The sequence below is a fragment of the Uloborus diversus genome, chromosome 3 (genome assembly GCF_026930045.1).
Source record: "Uloborus diversus isolate 005 chromosome 3, Udiv.v.3.1, whole genome shotgun sequence".
Taxonomy (NCBI): Eukaryota; Metazoa; Arthropoda; class Arachnida; order Araneae; family Uloboridae; genus Uloborus; species Uloborus diversus.
The window spans coordinates 137,298,683-137,312,740 of record NC_072733.1 but is presented as its reverse complement, the minus strand read 5'-3'; the positions used below and the strand labels follow the sequence as shown (position 1 = coordinate 137,312,740).

General features: G+C 35.1%; 1 protein-coding gene across 1 annotated transcript; it reads left to right on the top strand.

Moving 5' to 3' along the window:
* The first annotated feature begins 550 nt into the window (after positions 1-550).
* On the top strand, positions 551-1,600 carry LOC129218958 (histone-lysine N-methyltransferase SETMAR-like). Its single transcript, XM_054853278.1, has one exon. The coding sequence runs from the start codon at positions 551-553 to the stop codon at positions 1,598-1,600; it is 1,050 nt and encodes a 349-aa protein (XP_054709253.1).
* Positions 1,601-14,058: the final 12,458 nt, after the last annotated feature.

The following is a 14,058-nucleotide window of genomic DNA, read 5'->3' as shown; positions in this document are numbered from 1 at the left end:
CTCTAAATATCACCAACAGTGGCCAAATTGAAACCAGATTTAAAAAAATAAAAATAAAAATAAAAATCACCAAATTTGTCGCCAAGTTGAAGACAAAACTTGGCGACTAAAAGATTGGCGATCTATCGCCAAGTGTAGGTCAAATTATAGCACCACTTAAGTTTACATCGAAATTAACAATGATTTCCCCCCAAAAAGGGGCAAAAGACACCCGAATGCAACCAAAAGAGGAGGCGCACAACTAGACCTCACTAGAAGTCTACGTACCAAATTTTAACTTTCTAGGACATACCGTTCTTAAGTTATGCGGCATACATATGCACTTCCGCACATACTCGCATACGCACATACATACAGGGTTTGTCCGGAAAGTAATGAGCCTTATTTTGTTGTGACGCGACCGTACACCGCCGAGCGGCGCGACCGCTTGGAAGTGGTGGGGGGAACCCTAAGCTTTCCAGCGAGCCATGCCTCAGTCGCCTCCGAGCTCTGAAACGGTGAGGACGTCATTTTAAGGAGACCCCTGTTTCGCGCCCTTGTCATACTAAAAATGGAAATAACGATTGAACAACGCTACGCGATAAAATTTTGTGTCAAAGTGAACAAAACTGCCAAGGAAACCTTCGATATGCTTCAGGAGGGTTATGGGGAGGCTTGCATGTCCTATTCGCAGGCAAAAAAGTGGCACAAAGCTTTCAAAGAGGGTCGTGAGGATGTCACCGACGAGGCCCGGTCCGGACGCCCTTTAACCTCGAAAACGGACAACAATGTGAGTTGTGTGCGCGAATTGTTGAACTCAGACCGCCGAATGAGTGTTCGTTTGTTGTCAGACTCGTTGAACTTGCCGAAAACAATTGTCCATGAGATTGTGTCGGAAGAATTGGGCATGCGAAAGATTTGCGCAAAACTTGTGCCCATAGTTTTGCCCGATGCTCAAAAAACGCATCGCTTGGAAGTCTCCAAGGAGATGAAAAAAATGTGTAGGGACAACCCTAATTTTTTGGACAACGTCATCACTGGAGATGAGTCATGGATATTCGAGTACGACCCAGAAACGAAAAGACAGAGTGCGGAATGGCACACCACGGCGTCGCCTCGCCAGAAAAAAGCTCGAATGAGCAAGTCACGCGTGAAATCAATGCTCATTGTCTTCTTCGATGTTAAAGGAGTAGTGCATCACGAGTTCGTCCCACCTGGCAAGACTGTTACGGGTCAGTTCTACAAAAAAGTGCTTCAACGGCTGAATAACCGCGTCACCCGCGTCCGAAAGCAGATCAAAAATTGTTGGAAACTCCATCATGACAATGCACTGCCTCACACCAGCTTTGTTGTGACCTCCTACTTGACCAAAATTCGCGTCGACGCGCTTTCCCAGCCACCCTACAGTCCCGACTTGGCCCCGCCCGACTTTTTTTTGTTTCCTAAACTGAAACGAGAGCTGAAGGGGAAACATTGGGACACCGTGGAAACTATCCAGTCTACTACGACGTCACTTCTAAAGAGCTTATCGGTCGAGGACTTCCAGGGAGCCTTCAATTCATGGAAATCGCGCTGGCAAAAGTGTATCGACGCAGAAGGGTCGTACTTTGAAGATTTTTAAGTATTTGTAAGAATCTGATCATTAAAAGTATTTTTTAAAAAATGAGGCTCATTACTTTCCGGACAAACCCTGTACGTACATACAGACGTCACGAGAAAACTCGTTGTAATTAACTCGGGAATCGTCAAAATGGATATTTTGCGTGTCTATACGTTCTTAGGCACTTATCCACGAGTGGTCGAGTCGAAAAAAAAAAACTCAACGTTCATTCGGGGGTGAGCAAAATGAAAATTGAGGAGGATTTTTGAGTGAAAATTCTTCCGCAATTACAATACTTCCTTTTTTGTAAAAGGAAGTAAAAACACTAAATAATCGTGTTAAATATACAACATGATAAGCCAAACCAAACGAATATTAAATTTTCTCTATCAATAAAGCTCTCAAAACTACATTTGACGAATTATTTTTCACTTAAATAGCAGAAAACATTGGGTCTGGTGGGGTAAAGTGGTCATAAAATCGTAGGTTTTCAACTTTGGTGGATAATAAATACAACAAATAATTTAAACATCTCAACTTTTTTTGTTGTTATTTTACATTGCATTATTAAAGAACACAGTACACTGAAGTTTAGAAAAAAAAATATTGATTTAATTAGTTTTATAACACTTTCTTTTCCCTTAGTATTTATGACCACTTTACCCCATGGGATGGGGGAAAGTGGTCATAGCGTGGGGTAAAGTGGTCATAGTTAAAAATAAATGCAAAACTGTATTAAATAACCCTAATATTTGTATATTTCAGTTATTTTATGGTTACAAGTATATGCACTAATATATGCGTGTATTCACGAGTATATACGTGTCGTGTAAACATGAGTAATCACGTTCATATATGAGTAGATACCGTGCATACCTGAGTATATACATGTATAGTAGACGTATATACGCATATATGTACAAGTGTACATGTGGGTATATACATTACTGTACATAAATGTATATACGGGTATACACGAGTTAATTCGTGGATGCATCCAGTGCGTGTTTGTACGTGTCTACTCACGTATATACACGTATATATGGAAGCACGAGTATATACGTATGTATACGTGTAAACACAATTATATACCTGAAAAAACGTATATACGTACATTTATGTGTCCGTACATACTCGTCAACCAGTACATATATGTATTCACGAGTATATACGCTTACATACATGTATGCCTACAGAGTGAATCCAAGCTCTTGAGCAAAAATCTAAGGGGTGTGAGAGGTGAGGATAAAAAGCAAAGAACAATAAGGAGTTTATGGTCGTTGACGCGCTATATGCACACAAAGCCAGAAACTGATGGATGCAAAACAGGTCACAAATTTTTTACACAAAGATGATTTTACTCAAAATTTAGTTTTTAAGAAATATTTAGAGCACTTTTTAAAAGTTACGGCCCGTAGTAGTTCTAATACACGCATCGCAACAAAGGCGCAGCGACGGATGAAAGTTTTTCAAAAGTCTCGTTATTAAAACAGAGAGTGCTTTGTGATTGCGACGCATGCATTACAGCTGCAGGCCGCAAATTTCTTCAATCGCTTTAAAACCTTCTTACAACCTAAAATGTTGTGCAAAATTGTCTTAGTGTAACAAATTTGTGACCTGTTTTGCATCCACCAGTCTTTGGCTTTGCGTGCATGTAGCGCGTCAGCATTGTGTTTGTGACCATATGTTCCTTGTGATTCTTACTTCTTATCCTCCCCTCTAACACCTGGTAAAAATTTTCCCAAGAGTTTAAACTAACCCTGTATACTTGTATGTCATATGCTTGTATGTAAGTATCTACTCGAGTACATACGTGTACATACGTGTCTACCTGATTATATAGGTGTTCGTATACATACGAGTAAAAGCAAGTAGATACTTGTATAGTCGAATGTATATCTGCATAGATAAAAAATACCCATATCGCAGATACCCATATACGTATTTATTGGTGCATTTATGTGAATACATTTGTATACGTGCCTACACGAGTATATGCGTATGCATACATATGTACTCGTATATTTAACCCCATTTACGGTAAAAACAATACATATTAAGTGAAATTAATATTTAATTCATATCTGCCTTATACATAACTCTTAAGTGACATTAGAAGAACAATATTCGTTAAGCCTAATATTATGACCACTTTACCCCATCTTACTGAAATTGTTCTAAAAAATGATCTAAAATATATTCAGCTAACTGCTAATGAGTAAGCGATCTTAAGACATGTAGGAAGCTTCCTGTGCCGTCAATCTGTTCATAATTCTAACAAACAAAATTTCCTAAAAAAGTTAAAAGAGGTGTTTAGATTTTTAAAATTTTCATATTTACACAAAATATTTTTTTTACAAAATAAAATTTTGCCAGGTTTGGAAATTTCGTATTCAAAATGTAGTTTCTAACTCCCTGAACCTAAAATAAAATTTTCACATTCATTCGAACATTTATTTCCAAGCTATAGTCATTTATTTGACGTATGACCACTTTACCCCATTGACCACTTTCCCCCCACCAGACCCTATAATTACTAACAGGACCAAATGGTAGTCGTGAGGGGAAAAACACGTTGGCTCCATTAAGATTCTAAATGTCTGGTAATTCTGATGCACACATTCTTTTCTTATTTGGGTGTCATTTGTCTGCGAAATAAACCTTTCTTTGCCTTGAAATAAATTTTTCAATACATCTTCTCTACAGTTGTCATCACTCGCAAGTGTCGTAGTGAATTATCTTGCAGTTTTCGTGATTTTCAGGTAGTTTTAGCATAAACTTACAAAAACATCTAAATATGTTGACTTGTTTACTTCAAATTGCGGCATTGGAAAAGGTTCAACTTTTTTTTTGTGACTTATTTAGGCATAGGTAAATACTTCATTCCTTTATTTCAAATTTTATGCTTTATTACAACATTCGAAAATCATCTTCGGAAAATGAATGTCAAAATTTCGATATTTTGATTCGCTATAATACTTAGTAATTCATATTTCTGGATGTTGTACAACAAATGGTTTAACTCTTTACTTTTTATTAAAAAATAATTAAGCTTTGAATTTACCTTTTTTTTTTAACAGCTGAAACAAGCTTTTAAGTGTTATATTTCTTTCAATTCCAAATACTATTAATTTTTTTATTTTCATAACATTTTAGCAGTCTTGCAATTCATTTAAGATCTATAAGCACACAACTAATGGGGAAACACTTTATATTGTGAGACTCTGAGAAGTTTAGCTCCGACTCTGACAATGTTTACCTCTGTTTCGGAAAATAAGGAGGGATAATTGGCGCTAAGTTGAGTTGAGAAACTTTCTTAGTAGTTCTTAAAAAAATATTCCAACTAAAATCTGAGCCAGTAACACGTCTAGTTTTCACTAAACTCCCCTAAAACAGGTAAACATAGTCAAGGTCACAGCTCAACTAGCCAGAGCTGCACTGTAGAATTAAATTAAAAAATTGAGAGGAAGAAGGAAGAAAGGCCTGGGCATTAATGGTCCCATGAAGGATCTCCCGGCAGAATTGAATGTTAGTTATGTTTTTGAGATCTAATGGTGCACTTATTTATTTTTTCATTGACATAATTTGTTTTAGTAAGAGATTTTCTGCCCAGAGTAACGTAAACGTTTGCAAACCTTCAACCCACAAACGGGTGCAACTTCTCACCCTCCTTATTCTCAGTGACTTACGTGTCATAACAGCAGCAAGTACGAATCGATATTTTTTTAAATCAAAAATATTTTTCAGGAAGTTGATATTTTATATCAAAATACATAATTGTTCCTTTTATGCAAATATATAAGAATAACATACCAAATTTTAAAATTCGTGGAACAAAGTGCAAAAATATACGTAAAAATGTGACTCCTGCAACAATGGATTGAGCAGATATCCGAAGTGTCTAACATTTAAAACAATCCCTGATTTATAAACTTACTAAAAACACTGTAAAACAAAAAATCCTCTAATATGGCAACAGTCTCACTGGAATACTTCATTCAATGGAAGGTGCAAAGCGCTGAAATATCTGAAGGGAAAAAAAAACATCAATCAGTCACCATTATCGGAACTGGAAAATCAATTATATTGTCTCCAAGAAATTGTCCAAGATGAGTGAGTTAGGCAAAGAAAAAACCTTACTTTCAGAATCTCGGAAATGTTTAATTTACAGGATGTCCCAAAAAGTCGTTTACAAACTAAACATGCAGGTCTGTCATATCATGATGAACAAGATTTACATAGGAACATGTGCTTGCAAACGCAATGTTGGCGCACTACATGCACTAAAGCCAGACACTAACGGATACACGACATGTCGCATATCTCTTACATAAAGACGATTTTACACAACATTTTAGTTTTTATGGAAAGCTTGAAGCAATTGCTAAAATTTGCGTCCCGCCAGCTCTCAAATTCACGTTGCAATGACAACGCAGCTATCGGTGAAATCTTCTCGGAATGGATCGTTATTACGACGTCGCTTACTAAGATTCGTTGCGACTCGTGTATGGCAGCTAATGGCAACAAATTTCAACAACAGTTATAAGCCTTCCTTGACAACTAAAATGTTGTGTAAAATCGTTTTTGTGTAATAAATATGCGACATGTTGTGCATCCGTTAGTGTCTGACTTTGTGTGTATGTAGTGCGCCAGCATTGTGTTTGCGAACGTATGTTCCTATGTAAATCTTGTTAATCATGATATGACAGACAAGCATGTTAAGTTTGTAAACGACCTTTTGGGACACCCTGTATAATATCGTCGCCTCAGAGCCACAGTAAGTTATCTAATCCCAGGAATAACACTAAGATGGCCTACTGGCTCTCTGAGGCGACGATATGTTAAAATTAAAAAAAAAAAGTAAGCTACATGCATATTTTTTATTTTACCAAAAAAATTCCTGACTCGTTTATTTAAATGTTTTTATTCGGAACGGGTGCACGATATTCTGTTGTGGCTTAAGGTAATAATTGTTTCTTCAAAACAATATGCACCATTAAGAACTATGTATTCAGTGTTTCTTTATCTACTTTAAAAAAAAAAAAGTTATTTACGTCACAACCACTTACGGAACATAACCTACAACTAATATTCAAATTCATATCTAAATGATACTTCAAGTAAATAATAACGAGCTGATGTGTGCATCAGATGACTTCCTTTTACACCAATTTAAAGTTATTTCCCCATTATTGGCAATATTAATGTGATTCAATAGTTGACTCTTTAAATATCTCAAACAATGACCAAATAGAAACCAGATTTAAAATAAAATCACCAAATTTGTTGCCAAGTTGATGAAAAAACTTGACGACCAAGAGACTGGCGATATATCGCCAAGTGTATCGCCAAATTATAACACCACTTGAGTTTACATCGACATTAGCAATGATTTTCCCGCAAAAAGGGGCAAAAGACCCCTTTAGAAACACTTGAATGCAACCAAAACGGGAGGTGCACAACTAGTCCCTACTAGGAGTCTACGTACCAAATTTCAACTTTCTAGGACATACCGTTCTTGAGTTATGCGACATATCTACGTACATACGGACGTCACGAGAAAAGTTGTTGTAATTAACTCGGGGAATGTCAAAATGGATATTTCGGGTGCCTATACATTCTTAGGCTTTTATCCGCGTGTGGTCGGGTTGAAAAAAAAATTTAACATTAATTCGGGGGTGAGCAAAATGGTAATTAAGGCCGAATTTTGAGTGAAGATTTTTTTCGCGAATACAATACCTCCTTTTTTGTAAAAGGAAGTAAAAAAGGAAAAAAAAATAGCTTACTATTAGGAAATTCAACTTTGAAGTTCTATTCTATTCTATTCTATTCAAGAGTCACAACTGACTACAACTGTATTTATGTCGAGGTCTGCATACTAGTGCCTTGCCTCCATTATTTTATATACCGATAGATGGCAGCACCATCACCGGATCGAACAGTTAATGAGAATTTAGAACTAGTCCAAGAGCTAATAGCTACCTGGTACTAGCACCCCCAGAGGTATCGTTAACTTTGAAGTTGTAGTTTAATTTCAATCTTCTTTACTTTCGAATCTTCTTATTTGCATAATAGCTTCGTTTTTTCTTTTCTTTTTCCCGCTTCGTTCACAAAAACCTTTTGAATAATTTTCGATTTCAGTGACGTGTTTCACAATGATTTATTTTCTTTCTACGCTTTTTTTTGCAGTTTGCAATAAAATTGTTACTTTATCCGTTTTAAAAAAGAAATCCCTCAATTGTTCGTCATCACTCACAGCTGCTGCTTAAGATTTTCTGTTTTTGTCCTATCACTGCTGTGCTTTCTTTTGACAGCCAATATTGCTAATTTTGTATGCAGTAACTTAATTACTGACTCGGCTATTTTCTTTTCGTAACAAAAACACTTTCAGGAAAACAAAAAGGCTATATTATTGTTGGAAATTATTTTATGTAATAGGACAGTAACTACAGGACAGTATTAACTTTTTTTCTTTTTGAAAAACTTGAAAATGCTCAATATTTCAATTCAATATAATTATTTGTACATCTACCAGGGGTGAAATATTTGCTAATATTTACATTTATTATTTGTCTTTATTCTAAATTCTGTACCTCAGAGCCAGAGTAACGTAAGTCCAAAAATTGTGATTTTCCGTTTATTAGTGCATTGTATGTAGAAGCTTATTCCGCATCGAGCCATGTGAACGTAATTATTTAAAACAAATCTTTTCAATTTTTTACGAGGGATAAGAGAGCCTGCGTTCCATTCTTTGCATGCACCAGAGAAAAGTTTTTCGCTTCTCCTGTAAAATGATCATAATGTAACTTACGTCCTTCTGGTTTATGGGTACAGAATAGCTGATACGAAACAAATGTTCTCCGAGAATTATATTTCTCAGATATGAAAATGAAATTCCCGAAAAGGATTCTCAAATTTGCAAATGATAATAGTAAAAAATAATAATAAATTGAGCTGATGTGTGCATCACATGACTTCCTTTTACACCAATTTCATGTTATTTCCCCATTATTGCCAATTTTAATGTGATTCAATATGAAACTTTCAAATATCACCAACAGTGACCAAATTGAAAAAAAAAAAAAATGCAAAATTTGACGACAAAACTTGGTGACCAAAAGACAGACGATATATCGCCAAGTTCCCGTCAAATAACACCACTTAAGTTTGCATCGAAATAACCAATGAGTCCCCCCCTAAAAGGTGCAAAAGACCCATTTAGAAACACCTGAATGCAACCAAACGGGAACGTGCACAACTAGACCCCACTAGGAGTCTACGTACCATATTTCAACTTTTTAAGAGGTACCGTTCTTGAGTTATGCGACATACATACGCATATCCGCACATACGGACGTCATGAGAAAACTCGCTGTAATTAACTCGGGAATTGTCAAAATGGATATTTCAGGTATCTATACGTTCTTAGGCACTTATCCACATGTGGTCGGGTTGCAAAAAAAAAAAAAAAAAAAAAAATTGAATTCTGAAATTTTGAATTCAAATTATGTTTTTCGGAATCACGAACTGAGACAGGACCCTACTCATTGGAGTTATTGTTTCTAGAAACGGCTCCTGTCCCCCCCAAGTCTGCCTCTCCTCCTGGGCGGTTACTTGTGCATGGTTGTGTGTGTGCGTAGACCTGTGTGTATGCACGTAGGCGTGTGTGAATTCGTGTGTGTGTATGTGTGTGAATTCGTGTGTGTGTATGTGTGTGAACGTGCGTGTGTGTAGGACATGGACGCCTCCGACCAGGAGATGCGGATAGCTCAAAAGTGGAGCAGTTGCGCCGTGCCGCGCCGCCAGCAGAGGACGGTGGGCGGTGGTGCTGCAAAGGCTTCTGGTTCAAGTTGAAAAAGGCACGGACACCAAAAACAGTCAAATGAGAACAATAAGCAATCGTGATTGCTCAAAAAAAAAAAAAACTTTGGTTCGGGAGTGAGCAAAATGGAAATTAGGGCCGATTTTTGAGTGAAATTTTTTTCGCGAATACAATACTTCCTTTTTTTGTAAAAGGAAGTAAAAAAGTGTGCGTGGGTGAATAATAAACTGAAACTAATTTACTTCATTGACTCAACCGGTTCGGAAGAGTAATGTTGTACTTTGTTAACAGATTTAAGAGGATACAATTACTTCAAAAGATTTCTTTTCTTTCAGTTGATGCAATTCTGTTCAAAACGTTTTCCTTCGCGAGAAAAAATGCCAAAAATCTCTTTTAGACATTTTTGGGCTGACTTCTATTTTTCTCAAAGTTAATGAAACACGGTTTTAAAGCGTTTGGAAACAACATTATTGGTTTTATATCACAAGAGAAAATGTTTCATTGGCAAAGACGAAGGCCCCCAAACATTTTCGACCTAAGTTCTGTAGTGAAATGTAGATTTTTAGTAGGTGGAGTGATAGATAATTATTTTTAATGCTTAAGAGCTCAATAACAGCGGTGGTTTTATTTCGTAATTATGGCCCAGTGTCATTGATATTTTTTCTTCCTTTTACAAAAAGTATTGTATTCGCAAAAACATTTTCACTAAAAAATCGACCTTAATTTCCATTTTACTCACCCCCGAATGAATATTGAGTTTTTTTCGACTCGGGCCACATGTGGATAAGTGCCTAACGTATAGACACGCGAAATATCCATATTAACGATTCCCCAGTTAATTACAACGAATTTTCTCGTGACATATGTATGTGCGGATGTGCGTATGTGCGTCGCATAACTCAAGAACGGTAAGTCCTATAAAGTTGAAATTTGGTACGTAAACTCCGAGTGGGGTCTAGCTGTGCACCTCCTGTTTTGGTTGCATTCGGGAGTTTCTAAAGGGGTCTTTTGCTCCTTTTTTGGAGGAAATCATTGTTAATTTCGATGTAAACTCAAGTGGTGTTATTATTTGGCGGGCACTTGGCAATATATCGCCAGTCTTTTAGTCGCCAAATTTTGTCACCAACTTGGCGACAAATTTGGCGGTTTAAAAAAATCTGTTTCAGTTTGGCCACTGTTGGTGATATTTAGAGAAAAAACTATTGAATCACATTAAAATTGCCAGTAATGCGGAAATGATATTAAATTGGAGTAAAAGGAAGTCATGTGATGCACACATCAGCTCGTTTTTGTAAATGAAGAGGTCGAAACCTGAGTTTGTTAAAACACGAATCAAAGAGGAATTTAAAATAGATTTATTGCATTTCTTCAGAAATAAGTGGAAACATGCTCTTTTGATATGCTGTTTCATACATTAATGTATAGTTTAAGTAAACTCTGTATAAAAATATGTATATATGTTCTTTACACTTCTGTTTATTCACTGTACAGTGAAACTTATATGAGTTGACCACTTGCGGTGCACTACTTTAGTGGTCAACCCAAACAGGTGGTTAACTTATAGATGTTGATTTATATGATGCAGTAAGACCTCTAAAGTTAACCACCCTTGTAAGTTGACCACCTGTCGACGTTGACCGTTTTTTCAGGTACAGAATTAGTCCTATATCATATAAATCAACCATAAAGTTGACCAGCTGTTTAAGTTGACTACTAAAGTAGTGCACTGCAAGTGATCAACTTACGCAGGTTTCACTGTATATAACTAATTTTGTACCTGAAAAAAAAAAAAAAAACGGTCGACCCCGACAGGTGGTCAACTTACAAGGGTGGTCAACTTCACAGGTTTTACTGTAATCAATAATTCAAAAGAAATATGCAATAACAAATTGAAAGATTAGATTGCACATTTAGGTTTTATCTAAACTGAATTTTTTATAATAGACAGATTTGGTGAATACTTGTCTTAAGAATAACATTATTAAAAAAAAAATATGTCTTCCCAAACTACTACTGCTAATAGTTTTATTCGTCAAATATTAAGACACTTTTTATTTTCTGAGGCATGTTTTTTATTGTTAATTGCTATTGCTTTTTTTTATTCAAGAAGCCTAAAATCAATAAAATAAAGCAAAGTTAGTTAAAGCCAAAGCTAAGCAGATATTTTGACTCAAAACTATTCAGGTTTTCAGAATGTAAACATGCTCTTTGGATTTATATTTTGGTTTTCGTGTTAATGTGTAGATGACACAAATGTTGTCTTAAAAATTTTAGATATCAGATCATGCTTTCAGGTTCAAGTAAACTAAGGGGTTTTATGTGAACTCGTTTAATGAGGATTTGTTTTAGAAGTTTCGCTTTAATGGCTTCTCCTTATTTATAGAAAACATGCGAATCAAAAGCCCCATAATGCTGTAAAATGTTAATTTGTTGTCGATTTTTCACTTTTCTTTCAAAAAATGGTAAATTTATTTATATTTTCTGTGCATTTAGTAGCATAAAAATCTGAGTAAATATTACGATCATTTGACGAAAAAACACTGACTTTTGTCATCAATTTAACTATGAATATGAAAACAATAAATCATAAATCTTTCATTTTGTGACAATTTTCCAGGATATTTTTCGGTCGTCTATCAGTAGATCTGCATGGCTTTCAATGTAGATTGTGTTTGATGTTGTGTTAGCGTGATCAGTTCTTTAAGAATATTAGTCGTTTCAGTTCAGTTACCTTCAAAACGAAACGGAATCAACGAATTGGTTAGATGTAGTTGAAAATATTTCTAGTCTGAAAACTTTGTTAAATTTGCAACCGATATTAGTCTAGTTTTCTATATCTAAAAGCAATGTAATAAAAATAATTGAATGCCCACATTTCAAATTAGCGGACATCCATGAAATTAGTAAAAATATACAATACTTAGTTGTCCAGTGATTAACTGAACCGTTTATTTCAAAAACCAGTCAAGCGACCAACTTTAAAATTTCGAAAAAGCATTTTTACCTTCGTATTAAAAAATTCTATTAGGATTACAATGCTTTAAACTGAAAGGGATACATATTTTGCAATATACTTCAATAAACAATGTTGTAATCATCATTGAATAATTTAATATGGTGATATAGATGTTTTCCAATTGTCAAGCGACAAAATTAGTAATTTTGTCGCTTGACTGGTTTTTGAAATAAACGATTCAATTCAGCTCCGTTGCAAGCCACAACCTGAATGCACTGATTAAACTCCTCATTCAAAACACTCTAAGTAGCTTCTTCTTCTAGTTAGCAAGTGATTGTTTTTAAGCTGTAAAATTCTCGTAGTCTTTCAACCTAGCTTTAATACGCGATTCCTTTATGTCGAGCTACTTCACTTATGTTTTTGTAGTGATATTTCATTTGCTAATGTAAAACTAGAGAACATTTTATAAAAAAAAATATACATTTATCCAAAATTATAAGAAATAATAATTGCTAAAGCCATTTAAAATGAATAACTCACCTAGTTCAATGTCATTCTGCCGCTTCGGGTAACTTTGAAACTTCAATGAGAAAAATGAAGTTTTCAAAAATGAGTACATTATTGCTTTCAAGTTTTCTTGAAATCTTTTGTTTCAAATATGAGTGTCCATGCTTTCAAATAATGTGCTGAATTATTTCATACTCAAAAATGAGAACATAATACTCAGTTTTGAAATTGTTACACATTCAAAAATGAGCACAAATACCTCAAAAAATTAGCACACATGTTGATTTTAGTATTTGATGAGCATTTGAATGTTTCAAATTTGAATACCACGTAGTCGGAGCCAGTTTGACTTTAGATATGTTCAAATTTGAGTACTTTTTCGTCGATTTTGAAATTTTTGTTTTTAGAGTGTTCGGAGAAATGATACGTAAAATATTTATTTTCGATAAGAGAAGTTTGAAAATAAAAAAAAAGTAATTATCTAAATAATTTTAAACTCCCCATTTTAATTTCACAGTATAGAAAAAATTATTACATTGATAGAATATTACAATGTAGGGGATTATATGTTTCAGACTCTTCAAATCAGCATTTGCTTATAGTGTCCTATCAATTACTTCAGAATTAATGGATTACATAACTAGCAGTGACTAGTGTCAGGAACTTATTCTTAAAGTGAATTCTAGAAGTCTGATATCGTAACACTGCCATAAGAAATGAGCAGTGGGCCTACTTCGGTTCCGTTTGAAGCAGCATATAATAAAAAAGATATGAAATGGTGCTAAGTTGATTGAAAGTAACTCTAAATGACTGCATTAAGTTATCAATTTTACTGTCCTATTATGTAAAAAAAAATCTTAAATTGGTATGGAATAACAAACTAGAAAGTAAATTAAGAATGCAAGAGAACAATATAGGGGGAAAGTGGTTGAATTATGCACGCTAGTATTCCCGTCTGCACGAAAGAACGCGGTGTGCGCTACAGTCATTTGCAAGAAAACTTGAAAACTTACTTCTGAAAAAGACAACGACATTTTATTTTGTCTGAGTATGTCACATTATGGCAGTGATCCAAAAGTCGGTAAACGTTTCAAAACCATATTATTATTAAATTATTAACAATAAAACTGTTTCGTTTGCTCGAGAATGCTCAGAAACAGCTTATTTCTTCTAAATCTTGACGGCCATTTTTGA